The 27,257-nt window shown below is 38.7% G+C and overlaps 1 protein-coding gene across 1 annotated transcript in view; it reads right to left on the bottom strand.

Annotated features, from left to right (window-relative positions):
* Nucleotides 1-704: 704 nt before the first annotated feature.
* Nucleotides 705-27,257, bottom strand: part of Cmpk1 (cytidine monophosphate (UMP-CMP) kinase 1, cytosolic) — a gene marked incomplete in the record, with an annotated part of 33,716 nt that continues 7,163 nt past the window's right edge. The window contains 5 exon segments of the mRNA XM_013521734.1: nucleotides 705-1,120; nucleotides 2,166-2,262; nucleotides 2,465-2,541; nucleotides 4,429-4,581; nucleotides 8,260-8,406. Of these exon segments, the coding sequence (XP_013377188.1) occupies nucleotides 1,079-1,120; nucleotides 2,166-2,262; nucleotides 2,465-2,541; nucleotides 4,429-4,581; nucleotides 8,260-8,406 (516 nt within the window).

Genomic DNA, 27,257 nt, shown 5'->3' on the forward strand with positions numbered 1-27,257 from the left:
GGAAATCTAATCACTAGATTGCTGTTTTGCAATTTTACCCTAATCCTATATTTAATCTAGGAAACAAACAAAAAACCTCAATTGTTACTAATGCAAGAACTGAATCATTTCAGCATAAATCTAGCACATGCATTTCAAGGTTCTACTTCTAGGATTGTGTTATCAGTTTAACCATGAATAACACAATGTAACAGAGCAAAAGGAACACAATTACTGCATGTGATCCTTGCCCCGCACCCTCTGATTATGTCATAATAAAGCTGACAATTCTGTCAGGCTCTGAATCCCTTGTGACCCCAACCCAAACCTTGGAAGCAAAGACTATATGGCCTATCATACAACTTTGCACAAGCTGTCGTAACCTAAGTTTTATCTTTCTACAGGAAATGGTCAGTTATTTGATAAATATTAAAACATTGCTAGCAATCCATTTTCTGAGTTTGTTTACCAACACCTCATGTAAGAACTGACTACACAAGAAGTTCCTTTCAAATTTGGTCCACAAATTCACTTAACAGGTTAGAATTTGAAACCTACAGGAAAAGGAAGTGGGAATCCCTAGTCCTAACATGTTGTAATCACATTTTTTGTTTTGTTTTATGTTTTTGAGACAGGGTCTCACTATGTAGTTTAGGCTGGCCTTAAACTCACTACGTAGCCTAGGTTGGCCTTGAACTTGCAGCAATTCTCCTGCCTCAGCTTCCTGAGTACTGAGATTATGTGTGGCCACCATGCCCAGTCGTCATGTTGTAACTACTAAAGGGATGTAATATGCTCACAGAAGGCACAAACTATAAAAAGGACAATATTTTTAATAAAAACAAAGAACTAGCTGATACCTTTGTTTTGTGAGCACCATAAGAACTAAGATGAAGCTAAACCTGAATTCATTATCTACTCCTGTGACCGAGAAAAAAAAATTTACTGTCTTACTATGTATTTTATGTTTTACTATGCATTTTCTAGCCATTAATTGAGATGTAATTTTGAAAGATTAAAACTGCCTTAAAAAGGGGTTGGATAGCAGCTATCAAAGCATTATTCAAGCATGATTTCAAGGATGCTTTCAGGTTCAGAGTTAGCCTTCTTTATCAAAAATCTTCACAACTTCATCAAACACCTGCAAAGGAAAAAGATAATCTTAAAAGCAGATATTGTTAAAACACTACATAGCATGTACGAGGCCTTCTCTTCAATTCCCAGCACCAAAATAAAATGAAAGAATGAAAAAAACCAAACAAACAAAATAAAAACCAGAATCTGTACCTCTTCCCATGTAGCTAAGTTCCTAGCAGCAAATTTTATATTATTTTTAATAGGTCATTTTAAAAATCACTAGTTTCTTCGTGTCATCTATTTTACTTTTTTTTTTTTTTTGGTTTTTCTCTGGTACCGGGAACCGAACTCACGACCTTGTGCTTGCCAGGCAGGCGCTTTGCCGCTGAGCTAAATCCCCAGCCCCCTATTTTACTTTAGACATAAATTTTTAAAAAGATCAACAGAATCTTCTTCCGCTGGACCTTTCTTTATCACTTCTAACAGGTAGATTCAGAGAAGCAGGGGAAGGCAGAGCAGGATTAAACCTAAACCACAGCTTAAACCACCAGTGGCACATGCGTGACTGTGGTATAAGCCTCTTCATGGGACAGTCATAGTATATGGTCCCATCATGAATGTATTAAAAGACACTAGAAAGATCTGCAGGCACCATGGGCTCAAACCACAATTTGTGGAGCTCACTAACTTATGAAGGCAGACAAGTGGTAAGTCCTGGAACCCTGGACCTCTGGATCTATTTGTTCTGTGATGGAAGGGAAAAAGCAGCCTGGGGCTCTGGAGCTAGATGACGTGACAGTCACACTATAGATTTTTAAAAAGAGAACATGATCCAAATCATAGAACTCAAAGTACCAATTTTCCAGTGTTTGGGCAAAGAGGTTTGGAATTAATAAACCACCCACATCTCATGAAAAACAAGTCTAAAGTTATAAAGCCCTTTTTAGACCTATTCAAAAAGGAGAAAAACCTAATTTTCTCATTTAGTCTCAAATGTCTTAAAAAGCAAACTAATCTATGACAGTATTTCTTTTTCTCCTGCCTATACCAAAAGAAATAATCACATTTTCCCTTGACTTTTTCTTCAAAAACAGGTCAGAGGCACTCACTTCTTCAACAGATCTGGATGCATCTATCTTCTTGACTTTCCCCATTTTTTCATATAAGTCAATAATTGGCTTTGTTGACTGAAGGTAAGTCTGAATCCTGCAAAAGAAGCACATGTTGTAACATTACAGGGATCCGCCCCTCCTCTTCCAAATTACGAATTTACTTATCTCTTTACACAAGGCACTGCACCTAGGTAAGCACGGCTCGTTCTTCCTCTGGACCAAATGGAGCAGGAATCTAGTGTCACTCAAATTCCACACTGGGATTAAGGTGATTAAATGCAGAAACTGAAAAGTACCTCTTTTCCAAGCTCTCTCTGTTGTCATCACTTCTACCACTACTTTTTCCCCTCTCAAGGCATCGTTCAATACAGATCTAAAAAGAGATTTATTTTAAAAAGTTATTTTGCAAACAAAAAATATGAGCTTGCCATTCTTTTAGTCTCAAAAGAAAATAAATTCTGAAGAGGCTACCAAAAGAAAAATATCCTGCATGAAACCCAATGTGTCTAATTCATTAATCAACATGCAGTCTTTTAAAATTTAAACATGTGGTTCAATTTATATAAACTAGGTTAAGTACAGAGCATAATAAGAATTCATTCATGACTCAGTTTTTCCTGTGTGTATTTTTTTCAAACCGCAATAAAAAGATCTGAATGTGTATGGTTCCATCTTGGATATATTATTAACTTATTAGGTATGAATTACATGCCTCAAACTTTGTTCCATTTTTGCTTACTTTATAATAATTCCATAAATATCCACATATTTAAGACTCAACACATTTGAATAAAGCATCTCTTGTTAATCGTGAATAAACATTCCTTAGTTATAAAGCTGTGGTAACATTTTAAAGTTAACTTTGAAGAATAAGTGAAAACATATTTTGGGGGTTGGAACAAGAGAGTTACATTTTTAAAACAACTCAAAGGCTGCGGAGAGACTCTCTACCAAAGGCACATTAGTAACTTAGCCTAAGAATAGCCAATTTCCTTCAAGGCACTACCTCAGATTCTTATTCTTTCAGGCTGCTGGCATTAATTTAATGACATTTATATCACAGCAGCTGTCAAACAGAATCAGGCCTTTTAATTAAATAATTCCGAGAAATTCACTTAGTTATTCAAAGGTATATCTTGTATGTTATGAGAAATATTAGAAAAAAGCAACATAAAACAAAAATTGCTTTTCCCCTCCTAGGTACTAAGTACTGAACTAAGGGTCTTCCCACAGAGCTATACCTACAGCCTTTTTACTCTTTTGAGACAAGGTGTCATTGAGTCACTAAACTGCCAGGGCTGGGATTATAGGTCTGCACCTTTCCCTGCCTTTTTTCAAGGTCATTTTATTCTTAGAAGATAAACCAGGTTATGTTCCAACTTTCAAAAAACGTGTTTCTGGTCCAGGGATGTAGCTCAGCAGCATAAGCGCTTGCCTGGCAAGCCTGAGGTCATGAGTTCAATTTCTGGTACCAAAAACAAAAAACAAAACAAAAAATGTGTTTCTTTTCCAATGAACACACTCTCTGAAAATATTGCATATGTAAGAAGGTAGTAGTTTACCTTCATTATCTAACATTACAAAAGCATATTATTATTTTTTAAAAACTGACTTGTTTTTTTGAAAACAGCAAAATTTATGTTCACAAGATTGCTGATACTAAACAGCATGTATAACTGTGTAAAGTTTGTAATGTTCCTATCCTATTTCATAAATAGATGTATGTTTATTATTATGTGTTTCCTACAACAACCATTGAGAATAGTTAATGATTTTTCAGTAGGTCACTCGTGTATAGCTCTATTTATTTTCTTTAGAAGCCACTTTGAAGATACCAAAGTATAGTACAACAACTCTTGATAATCTCCTACCTCTTTTGTCTGTAACTCACTATTATTTGTCTATTTGTTTTCCTGAGAAACTATTTTGTAGACAATAATATGTAAAACGATAACCATTGATAATTTCCTACCATTTTGTCTGTAATTTGCTAAGTCCCCCCTATTATTATGTTATCCTTCTTTTATTCTTTAAAATAAATAAATAAATAAATAAATAAATAAAATAAAAAAAATAAAAAATAAACAGCATGTAATACTTCAAAAGCAAGCTAGTGCTTTTCTGTCTACCCAGTCTACCAATTCAAAAATATACTTCTGCCAACAGAAGATAAAAATATAAATTAAAAAATCATGTTTTCCTTAATAGCCGACCATTAATTGCTTAAAGCCTACATGGGCAGATGAAGATTTTTCATTACCTCATTATTACAGTCAAAAAACAGAACAAAAGATACATCTGCTTTCCCATCCATGGTCTTGTTCCAGCCTTGGAGGTTGTCTTGATTTCTTGGAAACCCATCAATCAGGAATTTATTCTTCTGGGCATTGGCAGCCATTGTTTGATCCATTTCCTAAAGAAAAAAGATTTAGGTTCAATACTACAATAACAAAGAAGATTAAGAAAGATAGTGAATACAATTTGTTTTGTTATTCTTTGATACATAAGGGAGGAGCATAAGGCACACTGAAAAATAGATTACATGGAAATGAAACAGTGTTAATACACTGTTGGCTACCTGAAGCGAGTGGCGTTATGGGTATGTACCATCTCATTTCACACACACACACACACAAATTTTCTTGGTAGTTTCCAAGTTTATAGAGTAAGCATATAGTACTATAGTTTGCATGCTCATTGTCCCCCAAAGGCCTGAACACCAGAGTGGCACTATTGTGAGGCCCTGTGGACCTTGAGGAGGGGCCTTATAGAGGATCATAGGTCACTAGGGGCATACTCCTGCCCTTTTGTTTTTTCTTTTTCCTGGCAATGAAGTGAGCCATTTACTCCACTATGAGCTCCTTGTCTTTACCATTTAGCACCCTCACCAGCAGCTCATAGCAATAGTCTACCCCATCTTAGACTGCAATTACAAAATGAATCTTTCCTCTTTATAAGTTAGTTACCACAGATACTTTATTATAGTGACAGAAAATACAGCACAATATTGCTCAGCTTTCTCACTGTCAAGACAAAGTACCCAACCCTCACAGCTTCAAGGAAGAGAGATCTTCTTTGGCTCATAGTTTCAGCAGTCTCAGTCCATACTAAGCTGCGTCTAAGGTAGGGGTTTGGAGCAGGGTGTGGTGCAGCAGATCTGCTCACTTACGGTAGTCAGGAAGCAAAGTAATAGGGGCCAGGGCCAGAGAGAGATACGCCCTCCAAAGGCTCCCTGTGACCTGACTCCTCAAACACGCCCCACCTCCTGACAGCACATTCAGCCGTGAACAGTGGATTAATCTAGTGATGAGTACAGTGCCCCATACTCCATCACTTCTCCAGGAGTCTCTTAGTTCAGGTAAGTTGACAGTACGAATTGATCCAAGCATATACTGCTTTCACATATAAATCCACAAAGTTGTAAATAAACAATAAAAGTGGTAATAAGAAGAAAGTAGCCATTGCACGAGCAAAAAGAGATGGTCTTGCCCTCCCTTTGCTTTTCCTAAGCCATTTTGCTATGGTAGATGTATGCTATTTCCATAGGCACTCAACTTGGCTATCATCCAAGTGCAAGAGCAAAAAACCTTTGGTTGCCCAGAGTGGTGGCACACACCTGTAATCCCAGTACTTGGGAGCTGAGGCAGGGTGATCCCCACAAGATTTAGGCCAGCCTGGGCTACACAGTGAGTTCAAAGCCAACCTGAACTACACTGCAGGACCCTATCTCAAAAAAGAAACCAACAAAACAAAACAAAAAACTTCAGACAAATATAAAAACAAGTGTTAGCATTATTAGTATAAAATTCAATGTTTTTAAAAAACTAAAGCTAAATAAGTCTAAGGCCACCAACTGCCCCCAAAACACAGGTAGGAAAAGCAAAAAACACTGCATCAATGCTTTTCCCCAGTGCAATTCAGCGTCCTCTTCTAAAACTTGCATTTAGAGGGAATGCGGGAATGGGAGGTGCAAATTCCTAACCTCTAAATCCTTGCCACTTCCAATCACCACGGGATGAGCAAAGATGCCTGGCTCTGACAGACCTTGCAGGGGCCTCTAGCCCATAGCAAACTGACATTCATCATCCTCCATGCTCAAACTTTCCTGGTTCTTCAAGATGAACATGGCTGCCAAGGACCCCTAATGACTTTTCTAAGGGTTGGCTTTATTCCAGCATTTAGCTGTTTCTCCAGTATTCATAAAACTTCTACAAAACACTTTTGGGCTTTTGTTAATAGCTTTTCTACACCAGTTATCATAGTGGAAGATATTTAAAGAAGGTACATCAATTATTTTCACTCACCATACATTTATTCAATACCTACTGCCCGTGAACATGAAGAGCAAGGTCACTGCTCTTGCCCTTGGAGGGCTTACCATATAGTGGAGGCAGAGATGTATGAATAACATGGTGAGTTCTATAACAAGGTATATAAAGGATGCTATGATAAAACAAAGAAATTAGCCCAAGTGCCTGAGAAACTGCCAGAGACAGATTTACGAGGGAGTTGGCAGTGGATTTACATAGTGAATAATAAAATGGCAAGCAGACAAGGACCCGTGTCCACTAAGTGGTGAAAAGCAGACGTGTGAAGGGCTGAAAAACGAGAGCGCATACAGCTTTGATGCATCTAAACTAAGCAGGTATACCTGAACCTTAATGTACGCGTAGAGAGTAATGGGAGGTATGACTGGAAAGACAGCAGGTTAAGGTGAGAGTGTTGATAGAAAAAAGAGATGACAGAGAGAAGAGAGTGAAGAAAAAGTTTCAGCTGGAAAGATTTTGTCACTGACTGGGTTTGAGAAACTGAGGGAGGCAGAGCGTGTAGGATGGCTCCCGTAGTTCCACGCTGAGTGGCTGGCAGAACCAATAACCAAGACAGAAAATAAAGGAAGATCACCTTTTAGCTGATACATTTAGCCTCCAACATGTCGATTTTGAGACAATGTGAGACATCCTATTAAATGCCTTCTAGTCAGAAATATGTTGGAATTCAGAACAAAGATTTGTGCTGGAGCTGTAAATTTCAGCAATGTTGGCGTAATGCAAGGGTCGAGTGTGGTGAAAACAATCTAGCAAGATATATACAGAACTGAAGAGAACCAAGATTAAACTCCTGAGACGCATCATTTACGGAACTTTCAAAATAACAAGAACTATCAAAGATTGAGAAATACCAGCTGCTGAACAGCATTATTAACAGAAATGATGTCACAAGGAACCAAAAAGGAATGAGTTTTAAATGGACAGTGATCAGAGGTAAACACTAGAAGAAAACAATGGCTAACAGTATCCCCTGGACTTGATAGAGATCATCAGCAACATGCAAGAACAGTTTCAGTGGAGATGGAAACAGTACTTCCCCGAAAAGGGCTGAAAAGTAAAAAGAATGTGGACTTTTGTAACACTCAGCTATAACTAAGACAAACAGCATTTGATCCAGGGAAGAGGGGAAAAGGACTTATTCTGGTATGGAAGCAGGGTTCTGCAGCCTCCCAGAGAGAGTTAAGACGGTGTGTACGAGCCGCTCTTTATCCTTCAGTGTGTCTGGCTCCATCCAGATCCCTATGTGTCTTCTTCCCATTAGGCTTCGGCTATTTTGTTGTTGTTCCCAACACTGTAGTTCTCCTTCACTGTTTAAGTCAGAAGGCCTATTAATGGCTATACTCTAGGGGTCTTCAGCAAAGAGTTACCAAGTAAGGGCCAGGTGTCTGTTTTCAGGTGGAGTAATTCCCAGTACCAAAAAGAAAGGAGTCAGAGGCGGGTAGGACAGATAAGGCAGGGACAGAAGAATAAACAGAAATGGAAGGGAGAACAACTGCCTGAACACTGGGAATGAAGGGTTAAGTGTGCATACACAGATGCTCAATTAAACTACAGCTGATCCTAGTCCAAGGCAGAGAATCCTGGCTACTGTTCAACTTCCTCCCAGGTGAAAGTGGAGTTTCCAGTTCTGCCACTCTCTAACATTATGACTACCTTCCATGTGCAAGAAATTCAACACCCAGAATTTTCATTACTCCAATGAAAAATGGATTTAATCTCTTGTTTCCTTGCCAGTTTGAACGTTTGACATTCATATTCCTTACCCTCTTTAATAAACTGATAGTGATCTCAACTGGCACAATCTTTCCTTCTTTAATGTACTTTCCAATGAGTTCACCATACTGTGACTCGGGGTTATTCCTTTCATCACGAAGAAGTTCTCCTGCAGAAAGGTGTGTGTAGCCATATTTCTGAAAGAAACAAAAGGGGGGAAAAAATCAGAATTTATTCAACCCACTGGTAGGACTATACATTTTATTTGTCTGTAGTAAATAAGGTTTTTCTTTTTTTTGTCTTTTTGAGACAGGATTTTACTAAGCAGTTCAGGCTGGCCTCCAATTTGCAGCAATCCTCCTGCCTCAGCCTCCTGAGTGCTGAGTGCTGGGATTATATGCATGCACCACTACATCTGGCTTAGTAAACAAATTCTGTTGTATATTAAATAATAATAAAGGAAAATATCAGAGAGATTTCATATAATTCAGTTTGCTTGTTAGTAAGCACCCTTACCTTTCATAGCCATAATGTTCACACATCATTAAATCATTTCAAAATTTAGCTATTAAAGACAGTATCTCATTTTATCCTTTTATGAAATACAATCAAAAGATTAAATATTAATATTGTTCAAAGACATGTCTAACAAAAATCTGTATGACTTACAAGCATGATGATGCACACCTGTGACCCCAGCTATTTGGGAGGCTGAGGCAGGAAGACACAAATTCACAGCCAGCCTAGGTAACTTAGTGAGACTCTCTCAAAAAATAAAAAGGGCTAAGACTGTATAGCGCGCAAAGGCCCTGAGTTCAATCCCCAATAGTCAAGAAAGAAATCTCTATGATTGAAGACAAAACCAACCAAACTATAAACAAAAAAATCTTAGCATTGTTAGCTATACCTGCCTTCTGTAAAAATGTCTGCTGTTTAGAAGTCCACATCTCTAAATTGAGTGGCTGAGGCTATAACTCTGACAGAGCACTTGTCTTCTTTGCAAGAGTATCGGTCTCTCCACTTGGACCAGCATCTTCCTCACCGCACCCTAAGATCCATTTCCTGCCTTTCCTTTTCCTTGCCATGAGAAGTCTCACTTGTAAAATGGGAATGCAGGTACTGCCCTTCCGATTAAATGAGAATGTATATAAACTGCCTGCCACAGAGCCTGACACATGTCAGGGGATAAAAGCTATCAGTTATCTCTCTGCTATCCTGAACATACTTATCCTAAATAACCTCAAATCCTTCTTACATTATAGAGCACTGTATAATGATGCTTGTGTCAATGATGAATTGCAGTTTAGGCGGCACTCCCATAAGACTGTAACACAGCTGAAACTTCTTACTGCCCGGTGACACTGTAGCTGTCACAGTGTTGTAGCACAATGTATTCCATGTTTATGGTGATGCTAATATAAATAACCCCATTGTGCTGCCAGTCATGTAGAAATACAGTACATAAAATTATAAACAGTGCATAACACTTTATAATGAGAATAAACGCCTGTTAGTGGTTTATGTATTTACTATGCTTTTTAATCTTATGTTAGCATATACTTTTAATTATGGGGGTTATTCTAAAACAGCATGCAGTAATACCTCGGTTTATGAACGCTTCTGTCTGCAAACAATCCAGTTCTCAAGCAAAAGCCTTCAGGAAAATTTTACTTCCCTTTGCAAACTGCATCAGTGACAAACAAGGCCACAGCCATCTTCCCCACACAAACACAAATGCAGCCATCTTCCTCAAAATCATAAAACAAATTAAGTTTGTAAACTTTAGTCAAGGTACCACAGTTCTAGGTGGGTATAGTGGTGCACACCCATAATTCCAGCACTCGGAAGACTGAGGCAAGAAGATCATAAGTGCAAGGCCAGCCTGAGCTACACTGCAAGTTTGAGGTCAGCCTGTACTGTACATATAGTGAGACCCTGTCTCAAAAAACCAGAAAAATTAATCAACTTTTAAAAACCCAGTATGACATGTCCTGGCAGCACCCTCACACACCTCATGTTACTGAGTGCCTTGATCACACCAGGAGGCCACATGGAGTGACTGACACACTACATACACCATCTGGCTTTGTATAAGCACACTTAATGGTGTTTGAAGAGCCTTACTTCCATTACTAAGTGATGCATGATTTCACAACAAGGAAACTTCTGAGAAATGACATGTTAGGCGATTCTGTCAGTGTGTGAACATCACAGAGTGCAGGTATACAAATTAAGATGGATACAATGTCACTAGGCATCGTCACATGGGATCAAGTTATTCATGTGGCCTATGGTTGGCTGAAGCACTATAATATAGGGCAGGACTGTGTGTGCGTATACACTGTTTAATGGCTGTTATGGTTTATATCTACATGATCGCCCAAAGCCTCATGCACTCCTACGTGGGGCTTTTGGGAGGTAACTGGATCATGAGGGTGTGATATGCATCAGTGGATGAGCCCATGGTGAGTTCATAGTTGAAAGTGATGGTGGGGGATGAAGCCTGGTTGGCAGAGGTGGGTCACCGGGGCATGGCCTGGAAGGTTCTGTCTCCCTCCTCCTCCTTTGATCACTCTCTGCCATTCCAAAAGCAACCCTCCTCTGCCAGGCTACCTTGCCTTAGAGCCAGCCAACCATGCACTGAAACCTCTACAACCTGTGAGCCAAAATAAACCTCTCCTTTAATCTGTGGGTGGCCAGCATTGCGTCCCACTGACAAGAAAGTAACTAAAACAATGGTTTGATAGACAAACTAGTCAAGGAAGTATGAGACAATAGATATAAATGTTTATGAAAGGTATAATTATTATTACTAAAGACTTACAAGAATATATTAGCTCCAGGACTAAGGTTACAGTAAAGCTAAGTCACATGGATGCTATGGTATTGGACTGCTGCTTTTTATTGGATCAAATGAGAAAACAATACAGTCTAGGACATAATTCTAAATGAGAAGCTTCTCCCTCCACATGAACTTACATGTTCAGTTTTGCTAAATCAAGGGAACTGTAGGAGCGCCTTTGGTTTAGTGAGGTGTCTGTTCATGTCATATGTATGAGATGTGCCTCCCTCAAACCTTATTACGATGTTGGCACGTTATCCATGTCTGATGTGGAAAAAACAAAAAGAACTGTATGATCCATTTAAAAATGTTTTAATTTCTAATATTGGGACACTCAAAGGTATGTTGAAGGAGGGGAGATGGGATATATAAAGAATTAAAATGTGTTGTCTACATGTACCAACTCCCCATGATGAATTTAATCATTAAGCACTACAAACATGTACTAATAAAGAATTTTAAAACTAAAAGTATAACCTATGTATAAAAAAGTATAACCAATGTTAGCATAGCCAATTGTTAGTTACAAAAATTATCTCATCCAAATTCTTAAGACTCCCTCAATGGGTTTTTAGCTTATGTACATATACAATAAATACTTGATAAATTAAATGTTATCTTTAATTTCAGTGTTAAGATTTCAGGCCGCCCACACTTCCATTTTTTGTAATGGGTATTAAACCTGAGTCTTCACACTGAGCCACATCCATAGCTCTTTATTTTTGTTTGAGACAGAATCTCATTACGTTGTCCATACTGGCCTTGAACTTGGGATCCTCCTGCCTCAGTCTCCTGCCTTTTAATAGTAGTACTTCAGCAGCTGGGCATGGTGGCACATACCAGGACTCCTAGCCCTCTGGCAGGCTGAAGCAGAAAGATGTCAAATTTGAACCCAGCCTAGGCAACTTAGCAAGGCCCCCAAATAAAAAAATTTTAAAAAGCTGGAGATATAGTGTGAAGGGGTGGGGTCGGGTGGGGGAGGAGAGAGGTGGAGTAGAGTAGGGGATGGGAGGGAATGAATGAGAAGCACTATAATATAGGACAGGACTATATTATAGTGTCATTTTACAGAAATCAACTCATCTGATTACCAGAGCTGGGACGATTACTCAGGCTATAGTAAATTTTCTTACTTTGGACTGCAGAAGCTAGATACATTTTTTACTCCTTTTCTATTGCCCCAAATTGTTAGTTAAGCTTGTTCTTACTTACTAAATAGTAAGTTAGCTGTAAGGTAATCAATAAAAGAAAGTCTAAGTATTTGCTGACTGAAGTTGGATTTAAAGTTGAACAACAAAAACCATAGTACTATTTATCTCTGTCTCTTAGTCATACAGGCCCTTACACTAGAATAAATGCTCAAAAATTTATAAAACTGGTTAAAACAAGCACACACACCTATTATCCCAGCACTGTGGGAAGCTAAGGCAAGAGGATGGCAAGTTCAAACCCAGCCTGAGCAATTTAGTGACTCAGTGAGACCATGTCTCAAAATAAAAAGGGGCTGAGGATATAGTCAGTACAAAGGCACTGGGCTCAATCCTCAGCAGCAGGTGTTATGGTTTGTGTCTAAATGTCCCCGCAAAACCTCATGTGGTCATAGGGGGAGGGCTTTTTGGAATCTAGAGCTTGTGACTGGTTCATTATATAGTGCTGGGATTGGGGGTGTGAGTGCTACATCCGCTCTAGGGCAGGTAGCCTGCATACAATACAAGGGAGGGAATAAGGCTTGCTTCTCCCTTTTGCTCTTGTTGCATTTGCTGTTTTGTGCCACCCTGAACTGTTGCCCCTGTGCCACCACCCTGCCTTGGAGCCAGCTGATTACACACTGAAACCTCTATAAACTGTGAGCTAAATAAACCTTTCCTTCCTTAACTCTGGGTGTTGGGTATTTTGTCTCAGCAACAAGAGAAAAGTAACTAAGACAGAGAGAGAAGAGGAGGATAAAAATTTCCATCATTTACAGAAAACAGAAACAAATACAAGATTGTTGGCAGGCATGATGGTACATAACTACAATCCCAACACTCTGAGAGGCTGAGGCAGGAGGATCACAAGTTCAAGCTCAGCCTGGGAAACTCAGCAAGACCATTTCAAAATTTAAAAAAAAATTTAAAAGGGCTTGGGAAAGTGTGGTCTAGTCCAAAAGCACTAGGTTTAGTACCCAGTACAAAAAAAAAAAAAAATTGTTAATTATTTAAACTGTTATTTTAAAATTATTTTCAGATCACTTATAAATGTACTCTGATCATTAAGTATAGGCACACTTATGAAAGTTGGTTTATAAAAAATGAGTGTGACCTACTTTTCTCATTTACTATGTAAAATTCTCAAAAAGTACTTTGCAACTACTGTCCACAAAGTTTTACAGCAGCTTCTTTTCCCACTATTTATTCTGGGTTTGACTTGGAAGGCTCTGCTTGCTGGATGCTCTACTCTGGTCTAGCAATTATAGCACATGGTAATACTGAGTAAATGCAGAGACAAACAGTACTAAACCATGGCAAACGCTCAGGGAATACACCAATGGTACAGATTACTCTATAATGCTCTGCTGTATGAACAGCATATACATTTACAAGCCTAGATAGTAATTTAGAAATTAGTGCACTCACTGTTTGTTTCCTGACATTGGAAACTTCAAATCTGCAAGCTTTATACTGCATTAAAATGGGGTTTGGCATTATATCACTTTTTTTTAAAGAAAAATTAATTGTAAACTATGGATATATACAAATGATCATTTAAAAAAAAAATGTATACTTTGTCAAAAAGAGGAAAGGACCTTACCTGAAAAGTCCAACAAAACAAATTTAAACAAGTATAACCATGTTAAAAATATATGTGTCTTTCAATTTCTTTTTTTTTTTTTTTTTTTTTGGCACTGGGAATTGAACGTTTGCCAGGCAGGCGCTGTGCCACTGAGCCACATCCCCAGCCCTGTGTCTTTCAATTTCTGATCTGCATTCCATCTTTAAAATCTTCTACGTAGCAGTTATACTTTTATACCACATTTTTAAGGGTTTGTTGAAGCTTTTGCCCTACCAAAGAGTTTCAAAAACAAAAACAGCAACTATTCCTTACATACTAGTTATTATGCCATTTAATAACAGCTAGATGTTGAAGAGCGTATTTTCAAAGCATACTGCTGTCAGTTAGTAGTCACTGATGCCAATTTTGAGGAAAGCAAGAATGGGTATTTTCCAGCTTTAACCAAAATTCTTTTCACATGATCTGAGATTTTCTCACAATTAAAACCTAGAGGGCCACTAACTATAGTCTAAGGGCAACATTCACAACCACAGCACCTTATAAATAAACTACAATAACTAAAATTATAAGCTACTACTCAACTAAAAATAGATTTCTGACTTAGGTTTCCCTAGGCTTAGCTACACCACTCACCACCCACACACTCTGCCACTATCAGCCACTGTTAGTGAAGCTCCCAAAGGCTGGTGAAAATCAAGGTGATCCCAATAAAATGGCACCTCCCACAAAGGAGGTAGAAGATAGTGATAAGGAGGAAATGTCAGAAGAGGAAGATGATAGCAGTGGAGAAGAGACTGCCACCCCTCAGAAAAAAAGCAAGAAGGAAGAAAAGCTTGTCCAAGAAGTACCTGGAAAATGAGAGAAAATGACCAAGAAACAGGGAGTAGAAGGCACAGAACCAACCACAGCTTTCAATCTCTTTGCCGGGAATCTGAATTCTAACAAATCTGTTCCTGAATTAAAAACTGGTATCAGCAAAGTTTTGGCTAAAAATGATCTTACTACTAGCTGGGGATAGGGGCACACACCTGTAATCCCAGCCAATAGGAAGGCTGAGGCAGGAAGATCGCTACAAGTTCAAGGCCAGGCTGGGCTACAAAATAAGTTCAAGGCCAGCCTAAACTACTTAGTGAAAACCTGTCTCAAAAAAAAACAAAACATCTCACTACTGTGAAGGCATGAAGTTGAACAGACAAAGGCCAAGCCAAAGGTGGTGGGGTCCAGGATGTAACTCCTCTAAGCAGACATTATGTTCATCATGAGTTGAGGATTCTGTAGATCAGATGTCACTGTGGAAGAGATGAGCAGAAGAAGCTACTCATCATCTGCTTAGTGTCCTCTGAGCCCTGGGAGTTGGAAAGCTGATGAAGGAGCAGTAGACAGTGACCCACGAGCACCACTGCCGCTCCCGCATGAGGATGCACATGCTGCAGTCTTGCCCAGCAGCTTCACCTCAGCCAAGGCCGCAGTACACTATTAGTAGGCGGTTGGGCCTCAATATCTGTTCAGGCTCCACAAGTCTGACATACAGTTTGTGGACACAGTTAATGCTATTAGGTATCCTCTGAACACACATGTATGAAGTATTGGTATTTGTTTCAAAGACATTTCTAGTAAAAAAAGTTTTCAATTAATCCAAATAATTCTGAAAAGATTTCCCAGAAATAATACCCACCAGTCCTGGGGAATTTCGTTTTTCACTGACTATGAGATCACAGTGTGCACTTACTTCCTGGCCAACCTTTTAGCAACTGTCAGGATGTTTGCTTCCAGTCCCATTCACGGAGGACTGCAAGGAGACTTTTCCTAAAGTAATTACCATTAAAGGTCATTTATAAAGAAAAAAGACTCTAACAGTGAGGGGAAAGCTGAGTACAATATCTGACTTAAATTGGCAGTAGATTTCCAAGCTCATTTTGAGTCTACTCTTATTGTGTTTCAAAATGTATATATTCCATTTAACTGTGGCACTTAATTGCAAATCCATATATTAACTATAAAGTATAGAAGTATCAAATGAAGCTAAATTATTTAAGCAAAAAGCTTTAGCAGACAAGACTACATTGACATGAAGTATACTTCTTTTCCTAATTAAAGAGTGATATTTTAAAATTTGAGATTATTTCCTACAAAGGAGAAAAAAAGGTTATAATCTATTCAGTTACAGACAGCACCATTTCATTTTCCTCAGTGTTTTGCTCTTCATTTGAGAAAGGCTTAGTTCAGGCAATCGTTTTAACTTATTTTTTAAATCCATACGTATTTATCGAACAGTTACAAAGTTCTGGGCAAGGTGCTGATTCAGAAGATGTGAACAGGTTATATTCACAAAGGATGATTTGCTTTTATAAGGTGACCAAGCCCTACCACTAATTAACAAAGGCATTTATTTGTTTGTTTTTGTTTTTTGAGACATGTCTTACCATGTAGTTCAGGTCGGCCTGGAACTCACTATGTAGCCCAGGATGGCAATCCTCCTGCCTCTGCCTCCCAAATTCTGGGATTATAAGCATGCACCACCATGACCCACTAATCAAGGCATTCTTTATACTTCCATAAATTCACCAGTCTTTACCAACTCTGAAGTTGGTTCTTCAGATGCAATGGCAAGAAGGCAAAATAATAAAACTCAAAAAAAGGGGGAGTCAGAAGCCACTAGACTATGTAGACTTAGACATCCTCTAACATTCTATAGAAAGCTTCTCAGATAATTGAGGATTCATGCTGTATTATTTACGTTCTAATAGGCCTCTACACCAACTGTGAACTGGAATTTTCACATTCCCATTTCATTCTGTGGTCAATTCCAGAACTTGTATTTCTTTTAAAATCACCTCCACCCATCCAAATCAATTTGTATTCCCTACATTACAAGGAGATGGAGAATGGTCAGAGATGACCAGGCCCAGAAACCCCAAAGGGTTCAAGGAAGTCACAGGTAATAATTTGAAAACTTTTACCATTAACAAAGGGATAGAGAGGTCTTGTTATTCTTAGGAAACACCTACCTGGTCTTGCTAATTTAAGTGATCAATTCTTATGGGCATTACAGAGCCTACAGGCCATATATTCCTACCTAGGAAGAAGCAGTATCTTATGAAATCTCCCACAGCCGGGTGTGGTGGTGCATGGCTGTAATCCCAGCACTCGGGAGGCTGAGGCAGGAGGACTGTTGCGAGTTCAAGGCCAGCCTGGGCTATAAAGTAAGCTCAAGTCCAGCCTGAACTGCATAGCAAGACCCTGTCTCAAAAAGACAAAAAAAAAAAGAAATCTCCCACAGATCACAGGACAACCCAAATATTGTTGCAGGGGGCACAAGAGCCTAGAATTTGGTGAATTCAGTTCTTGTGAGAACACTTAAGAGAAGGGCAGACAGCAATGGTATCATTGGTCCTTACACATATTAAAAAACCACTTATGGCTGGACATGATGGCACACATCTGTAATGCCAGCACTTGGGAGGCTGAGGTAGGAGAAGTGCTGTGAGTTCAAGGTGAGTAAGTGCTACATAAGTGAATTCAAAGCTTTCTCTTTTTTTTGAGACAGGGTCTCACTATGTAGTCCAGGCTGCCCTTGAACTCACGGTGATCCTCCTGCCTTAGCTTCCTCAGTGCTGGGATGGCAAGTGTGCACCAGTACACCAAGTTTAAAACAGGTTTCTTGACCACTAACCAGGCCAATCAGTATTTGTTTCACATTTTTAAAAAGTTAATACCATTAAAATGAGAATATCAAAAATACCCAGGGAATATCAAAAGCAAGAAAGTCAGCCTAAGAGCTGCAATTACTTGAGAATGATGCTCGTGAAGAGCCTCACCTAGAAATAACCACAGTTAACCTGGTGTGGTGGTGCATGCCTGCAATCCCAACTCTCTGGGAGGCTAAAGCAGGAGGCTCACAGTTCTAGCACAGTCAGGGCAATTTAGCAACTAGGCAAGACCCTGTCTCAAAAAATAAAAGCGGCCAGAGAATGTAGCTCATCCATGAGGCCCTAGGTTCAATCCCCAGGACCAGCAGTGGGGTGGGGGTGGGGAAAATTTGGCACAGTGGCACGTACCTCTAGTTCCAGCTATTGAAGTTTAGGAGCTCAAGACCAGCCTAGGCAACATAATGACTCTGTCTCAAAATGAAAAAAAAAAGGAAAAGAGAGAAGGAAGGAAGGAAGGAAGGAAGGAAGGAAGGAAGGCAGGAAGGCAGGAAGGCAGGAAGGCAGGAAGGCAGGAAGGCAGGAAGGCAGGAAGGCAGGAAGGCAGGAAGGAAGGAAGGAAGGAAGGAAGGAAGAAGGGAAGAAGGGAGGGAAGGAAGGGAGGGAGGAAAGGAAGGAGGGCAGGCAGACAAAGGATAAGAACAGTTCATGGGAAAACAAAACACAGGGCTCAATTCACTAGGAATCATGAACATGCAAATTAAAATAATGTGATTCCATTTTCAATCTGGATTAGTTGAAACGAAACAGATTATATGTGACAATGCCAATGCCAAGGATACAGGAAACCAGTGTAGTCATACTATTATAGGCAGCTAAGATAGACAGATGTTAATATACAGTCAGAGGAGAACTGGACTCTCAAGGAAGTCAACACAAAAAATAAAGACATCTGAAGTGTGGCTGGAGACAAATTTGAAGAGAGCCAGGCTTCAGGATAGAAAAGCAATAGCAAGGCCTGCACGCCTCCCAGGAGATAAACAGCAACTTGAGATTATACTGTAATTAGCCAGTATACTCCAGTGGGCCCACAGGCATCAGACACCTTGGTGGGTGACCACAACATTCAGACTCATGTACCCTTCTCTTTCCAAAAGGTCCTTTGTATCCTTTCCATGGATCCTTGCTATGTGATTGTCTTGGTTACTTTTCTCTCATTGCTGGGACAAAATACCTGACACCCAAAATTAAGGAAGGAAAGGTTTATTTTGCTTACAGTTTGTGGAGGTTTCAGTCCATACTTGGCAGATTACAAGGCAGAGTGGCACATGGCAGAGGGCTACAGCTCATGGCGACAGAACACAGCAAAGCAACAAAAAGACAAAAGCCAGGAATCGCCTCAAGCAGCCTCTTGCTCTCCCTTACATATGCAAACTATCCACCCCAGGGCGGGTGCAGCTCTGACACCCATAATCAATCAAACTCTAAGAGCCTGCCCCATGGCCGCATGAGGCTTTGGGGGGACACCCAGACACAAACCATAACAGTGATTCATGTCCCTACTGGATCAGATTTTGGCTAAGCAGCTATACTTGTAATCCTATAGGTTGTTTGTACTTTGACCCATGTTGTACCCACATAGTGATTTTGGTGTATAAATTACCCCTACCAAAAGGCCTCAGAGGCAACCCACTTGAGACCCCTTCTGGAAATCCAGGAACTATTCTCCTCGTCCTTATTTCCAATAAAACTCTCCTAACTTCCTCTTCTGATTCATGACTTCATTCCTTGATATTATGAGACCACGAACTTGGCACATTTGACATCTAACAGGTCAGGAGTTGTACCTTTCCTGTACCAATACTTTGTGTAAATCTTCAGCTTTTCTAGGGGGCAACTTATCAAAGTATCAAAATGTGCACTGCATACCTCGACTCAGTAATTTTGTTTTTCTTGCAGATGTGCACAGATATGTATACATGAATATTCACAGCAGTAACATTTGTAAAAGAGTATCTCAATGCCCTTTCTATTCCAATGGCTAGATAAACTACTGTGTGTATTATGAAGTAGTGTTACCTTTAAGTTCTGATATGAAAAGCTCACTAAAATACACTGTTTAAAAATTAAGATACTACATATGTGCACATGAGTACTTTTTTGGTGTTTTTGTTTTGAGACAGGGTCTCCCTATGTAGTCCAGGCTGGCTTCGAACTCATGGTGATCCTCTTGCCTCAGCCTCCCAAGTGCTAGGATTATAGATATGCACCACCACACCCAGCCCTTTTATGAACACATTTAAAAGGACCAGAAAGGCACACAAAAAACTGTTAAGTGATACCATAAGTAAAATGAGACAGAGTAAGACTGTCATCTTTTACCTCATATATTTTCAAACTTGTTTGAATTTTTATAATATACATGTACACATCTAAATTTCTTAGGTCTTAATTTTAAAAACTGCACATCTTTAAGAAGCAAATATTACAAAATACGATTTAAATGTTTTATTAATACCAAATCCTAACAGCACAGCAATATTCAAAACAGCCTTGCATTAAGTAAAGGTTCTCATCTAAGGAGGCTGAAAGTGTAGCTCAGAGATAGAGTGCATGGTTGGCCCCCAACTTCCAATTGCAACATAAACACCATCTAATTTCAAGAAGAAAGGAAAACAGAGCCTGCACAGTAAGAACGTTGAAAATTTAAAACTAGATGTGCAGAAAAAGCAGCTTTAGAGACAGCGATGAACTGTTCTAAAGCCAAAAATCAATTTGAATGTTTAGATACAATTTCTCTGAAGAGTGATCCACTCCTTAAACAAAAAAGAAACAAAAATATAACATGGCAACAAAGAAACACATTGCACAGGCACTAAGTCAAGAGTTACAGAGGAAGACAGAAAACAGTCCAGTTTTATAGCCCAGAAACAGATGGAAACTTAGAGACATATGGAAATTTAGAAACATTCAGTTAAGAGGATCCAAAAGGTTTAAAAGGAAACACATAGAATGAAGCCATACTCTAGACACTGGAGTTCAAAATTATAAGCAAGCTTCTAAAAATGCCATTTTTTTTTCTTTTCTTTTGGAGACAGGGTCTCATTGTGCAGTTCAGGCCGACCTTGAGCTCACTCTAGCCCAGGCTGGCCTCCAACTTGCAATGATCCTCCTGCCTCAGCCTCCCAAGTGCTGGGATTTCCATGGCACAGACAATACATGCCCACACTAGTTTCCTAGTCTACAGAATAACCTGTTGGAGCACTTTGAGAACTTCATTGCATTAAGCAACCTTTCTTTTTTTTTATTTTTTATTTTAAAAATAAAAGAAGGAAAACACTAACAGACAACCTTTTACAAAATAGCAAAAGGACAGTACAGACAATACAGAGTTATAAACAAAGTGGTAGGAAATTCACACTGCCTATTGTATTACATATTGATATCTTCAAAGTGGTTTCTTATGAAAACAGATAGAGACATGCAATATTGGTCAATCAAGGACTCACTGACAGTTTCTTTCAGCAAAGAAATAGAAGACAGTAGATCAACTATGTTAACTATCCAGTATCCACATGCATACAAAATTTCTCCTTCTTTCCCTTCTCTTTTCCCACATCACAGTTGCCCTTTACCCTTGAGCATTTTCCTATCATTTCACAATGTCTGAGTTTATATTAACTCTTTCAGGTTTTACACTAGTGAGACAATGTGGTGCTTGCACATGCAGGTCTGATTTATTTCCCTTATGAGTATGGTCTCTAGTTGTAACCATTTACCTATAAAAGCCTCGAGCTTATCTTTCTTTATAGCTGAGTAATATTCCATTATATAAAAGTACCACAATTTTCTTATCCAATCCTCGGTGGATGGACATTTGGGTTTAAGCAACCTTTCTTAATTGGCCTTTTAGAGAAAAGTAAGCACTGCTTAGGCAAGAAATATGACCTTGCTTTGCCAATATTTGCTTCTTAAAAGTGTGCATTTTTAAAATTAAGATTTTTGGGGTGGGGGGCGGTTTCCGGTACCGGGAATTGAACTCACGACCTTGTTCTTGCTTCCTGTGCCACTGAGCTAAACCCCCAACCCCTAAAATTAAGATTTAAAAAGTTTAGATGTGTACATGTATACAATAAAAACTCAAACGGTTTGAAAGTACATGAAGTAAAAGAAAACACTCATTTTTAGTCTAACTACATCAACAAAAATACAAGAAAAGTTATTTGGCTTTGAAAAGTAGTACATTTTTAAAATGTTTTGCTATAAAATTTACCTTCATAAATACTTTTTTGCTCTAATATTAAAGTCAGTAGCTAGGTATAGTGGTGCATACCTGTAATCCCAGCATTTGGGAGGCTGAAGCAGGAGGATCACCATAAGTTCAAAGCCAGCCTGAACTACATAGGAGACCCTGTCTCAAAACAATCAATCAATCAAATAAATAAATAAAACTAAAACAATAAAGTCAGAGTAGGAATATACATTTTTGATGACATAGCAATCAAATCCTAGCCCAAGGATTTAATGTTGAGCATAGATAACTACAGCCATTGTTATGCTGCAGATGGGGATCCCGGTTCTTGATTACAACCCAGCTTCATCAGGGAAATGTCGCAAAATGTGGTAAGCTCAGGGAGATTTTTCCATAAAATTTTCTTTCCTGCCATGATTACACAATAGGAAGTGCACTGAAAACTGTCTGCAAATGGGCACCTTCTTCCATTCCATTAATTTGACTTAATTAACTCAAACCCAACTATGCACTGCAATCAAAGTAATGAGAATCCGTTACCACTACTTTCTTTCTATTACTATTCCCTCTCTTTTCCATGCCCAGCTCTTAGACTTAAGCATAATACAGACACTTATCAGTTATACTTCTCTTTTAGTTTTGGACTAACTTATCAATCTTTTAATCTCTGCACCATAGACAAGAAAAACTATACTGTGTATATGGTGGGAGAAAATACCTGCAAATCACATATTTGGAAAAGATATCTAAAATACATAACTCTTAAAACTCTGTAACAAAAAGATATATAACCCAATTAAAGATGAGCAAATGTAATTTTTAAGATGCACTATCTGAAAAAAAAAAAAAAAAAAAGCTACTCTACTTCATACCTTCTAAGAAGACCACAATTTTTTTTTTTTTTTTTTTGGTACCAGGGATCAAACTCAGGAACTTGCACTTGCCAGGCAGGCACTGTGCCACTGAGCTATACCCTGGCAATGACTATAATTTTAAAGATAACAGTAACAACAAAACAAACAATAGTGAATGCTGGTGAGGATATGGGGAATCCTGGTACACTGCTGCTGAGAATGCAAAGAGTACAGCTGCTGTGGAAAACAGTTTGGTGGTTCCTCAACAAAATCTTGTATGAACCAACAATTCCACTCCGAGGTACCTGCCCCCAAAGAACTGAAATCAGGGACTAAACAGATGCTTGTGTGCCAAGGCCCATCAAAGCACTATCTGCAATAGCCAAAAGGAAGCTGGGCATAGCAGTGCACACTTGTGATCCTGGGAGGCCAGGCAGGACTACAGAGTGAGTTTAAGGCCAGTCCAGACTACACAGGGAGATCAGGCCTTAAAGCAAAACAAAAACAAAAGACTTTTATTAAAAGGAATAAGAAGTTATTGCTTACTGGTTACAGTTTTTGTTTGAGGTGATGAAAAAAATTTTCAAACTACACAGTGGTGATAGTTATACATTCATACTGAAAATACAATTAATGTTACTGACTTATACACTTAAGATGACTAAAATGGTAAATGTTACATTTTACAATTTAGGAAATTTTAAATGTCATGTACCATAAATGATTGGATTATACACTTTAAATAGTGTACTGCATGATATGCAAACTGTTTTTTTTTGTTTGTTTGTTTTTTGGGTTTTTTTTCCAGTACTGGGAATCGAACTCACGACCTTGTGCTTGCCAGGCAGGCACTGTGCCGCTGAGCTAAATCCCCAGCCCCCAAACTATGTATTTTCAAAAGCTGTTTTAAAAGAACACACTGGGGCTGGGGATATAGCTCAGTGGTAGAGAGCATGCCTAGCACCCTCGATGCCCTCGGTTCAATCCCTAACACCAAATGAATAAATAAATACTGAATATAATTTTTCAAAATTCAAAAATAACAAAATTTCCAAAAATTAGGAAATTAGCTAGTTAAATAATATATTTAACCTGTACAGTATGACAGTTATATAGATTATAAAAGTACATTTATTAACATAGTATTATGTTTGGGATATAACTGAAAAGTAGCTTTCCAAAGAGTATGAATCTACTTTAAAATAAAAAAACAAAAATATGACAACAAAAAACAAAGAACAATCCACAATGTGGATTAATGGTACTTTTCTCTGGATGGCAAGATTACTGGTAATTTTTATGCTTTAAAAAATTTACCTGTATTTTCTAATTTTTCTGTAATGTGTACTACTATATTTGAAATAAAAAAGTAACCATGAGTTCAAGGCCAACCTGGACTACATAGCAAAACCCGCCTCAAAACAAACAAAAAATGTAAACAAACGAGAAAAGCAGGCTTGGTGCCTCTTGCCTACCACACTATGAGCTGTTTCCTTCTACGATGCCCCTCTGCCATGCTGCCCTATCTTGCAACTACTTGGCTACGGACTGAGACCTCTACAAACTATGTGCTAAAATAAATCTTCCCTCTAAGAAACAAAATAAAATAAAATAATAGCTGGACATGGAGGTACACACCTCTAATCTCAGTATTCCCAAGGTTCGCCACGAGTTTGAGGCCAGCCTGGCCTCCCTAGTAAGTTCAAGTCCAGCCCTATCTCAAATAACATAAATAAATAAGATGATAAAGATTATCATTTACACAATTTACTGAATGCCATGTACTATGCTAAACACTGTTTAAGCATTATCTCATTTAACCTGCATAACAACCCAGAGAAATGCCATTATTATCAACTTACAAATAAAGATACAGAATCAATGAGCAATTATAGCTGCTGATGCTACACTGAGATCCAAGTCATTATCTCCCTTCAAAATCCTCATTTTTTCTAACACTATATTATACTGTCAAAAAGCTGGTCCTGATATCCCATTTCTTAAAAAAAAAAATATTTTTTCCCTAGTAATGAGGATTACAACCAGGGCCTTTACACTGAGGTATATTATTCCCAGCCTGTTTTTATTTTTAGTTTTCTGGTTTTTAATTTTAAGATAGTATCTCACTAAGTTGCTCAGGCTCAGTTTAAACTTGTGACCTTCCTGGCTCAGCCTTCCAGAGTGATGGTATTACAGGCATGCACACATGCTACGAAGAGTGACTTGCTTGTTCATGTATGTATATATGTATGTATATATGTATATTCACACATGCATGTATGTTTGTGGTAATGGAGATTGAAGCCAGAGGCACAAGCACGATAGGCCAGCACTCTACCTCTGAGCTACACCTACAAATGCCTAGCTCATTTCTTAAACATTTCTAATTTTTAAAAATACATACATATAATTGTTAAATATTCATTTTTCTCAACTATACAGGTTCCTTGGTTCCATTATGAAGTTCATGAAAACAAGATAAAAGAAGTGACTAAATGTAATTTCTTGGTGTTCCCAGATAGCCAACGTAGACTTTTACACATACTTTTATTAACTAGGTCATTTGCCATGGCTATGAGGCACACGTACTTCTATTAACTAGGTCATTTGCCTTGGCTACACTGCATTACATATCACTGAAGTCTTGAGATACAGATCTGTTTTAAGGCTGGCAAAACCACCTCTCTACAGTCCTCATTTTACAAAAGGGGAAACTTGCTGGGCGTGGTGGTGCAGGCCTGTAATCCCAGCACCTGGGAGGCTGAGGCAGGAAGATCACTGCGAGTTTGAGATCAGCCGAGGCTGCAAAGTGAGCTCAAGGCCAGCCTGACCTGCATAGTGAGACCCTGTCTCAAACAGACAAAAAAAAAAAAAAAGGGAAACTAAGATGAGAAGAAAACTGGCACTTGAACCCAAGTCTTCTAACACCCAGTGACTTTATTCTTCCTCAATGAGCATCTGAGGTAATTCCTCAGTGACCAAGCTGGACACACAACCTTCTGCCTTCAAACTACTATGGGCTTAAAATAACAGAAGTTGCTGGTGGAAGTTGAGAGAAGGGAAGGGAGGGGAAGGAGAGAAACAGACACAGAGATGTGCTGGGCGTGGTGGGACATGCCATAATGCCAACTATCTGGGAGGCTGCCAGGAGGATCACAAATTCAAGGCCAGCCTATATGTCAAAAATAAAATTTAAAGAGGTTGGAAACGAAGCTCAGAGCTTCCTGGGTTCAGTCCCCAGTACTGAAGGGAGGAAGAAGGAGAAAGGAGGGCGAAGCGGGAGGAGGAGAGAGAGGCTGAGACTCAAAGTTGATGAGATTTCGCTGGATGCTGGGATGGAGAAGAGATCAGGAGATGCACCCACACATAAAGAACCAGATACATCTGACCTATCTTGATCCAGCCAGCTTCTGACCATTCTCACTTTATTCACTTCATTCTTGCCGCCTTCTGTTTCTGAAATATTGTCATTTTCACTTTCTACTTGTCTTGAGCAATAATCATGAAATGAATAACTACCAGAGGAAAAAATCCACTATTTAAGAACCTAAATTAGCCATTAAGTTAATTCCCATTTATACAGTCAAAACATCTACTAGGATTTCTCTATACTCCAAGAAAGTAGAAGTGCATATGTTATCTAAATTATACGTAATTATAAAGGTAAATCCTGTGAGTTAAATTAAACATAATACTTTTTAATGCAAACATCGATAACTAATACATTCTGTAAGCCCCAAGCAGAAGGAGGGCCAGGCAGCTGTCCTGTGTGAAGTAGGGATATAATCCTAATGGTATGAAATTGATTTAAAGGTACTCTGGAGAAGACTGACGGAAACCAGGCACAGAACATATGTTTCACGAGACCGAGTCCCAAACAGTGGAAGTTTCTGCAAGTGCTAACTGATGCTTTCTTCTTTATCAAGCAATGTTCTGCTACCTTTACTTACCACGCAGAATAAAACTGTCAGCAAGCAGTATGTCAGTCACACCCGTTCTCTATTAAGTTCTAGATGCTTTTACCACATGTTTAGTCTACTTAAAATGTTTTTGACTTGTCAGGTTAAAGCAAATAAAATGTTAGAGCAAATTCACTCTCATATGGCAAATGGGCTAAAAGTATTATCTGTAAGGTAACGTGAGGCAGGGTGACTAGGTCAAGAAGACCAGAGAGTAAAACACTCATCCTGTCCCCACCCTCTCTCTTTTACCTGGTGACTTCTCTTCCATTCAGATACCTACTCCTAGTGACCCTGGGAGGTCTTCAGTGACTACAGGTCCTTTCATTACCATCTTAACTGGAACATTTTGTTTAACCAGTAACTGTCAATAAAACTTTAATCCAAAGGATATAAATAAAATAGATTTCAAAAGAAATAAGGACAAGGGAAAGAAGTAATATTATAGAGTGGTTTGAATTAGGACAGACTTAGGTAGTAATACCTAATTCTGATTGGTGTACAAAACTTATATATCTTACACATAGGTATTTTCTAGAGACCCCTCACCCAAAACAACAGATGCACATCATTCAAAACAATCTTTAAAAAGAATGAGTTGGCAGAAAAGTACAGGAAAACTCACATTTAGATAAGCTAAAAAAAGCACAAATCCTGAGTGAGTGCTCAGTGTAGTTGCCCTAAGGACATCTCACCCCTAACTGATAGCTGGAGCCTGGGGT

The sequence above is a fragment of the Chinchilla lanigera genome, unplaced genomic scaffold (genome assembly GCF_000276665.1).
Source record: "Chinchilla lanigera isolate Chin_1 unplaced genomic scaffold, ChiLan1.0 scaffold00063, whole genome shotgun sequence".
NCBI lineage: Eukaryota > Metazoa > Chordata > Mammalia > Rodentia > Chinchillidae > Chinchilla > Chinchilla lanigera.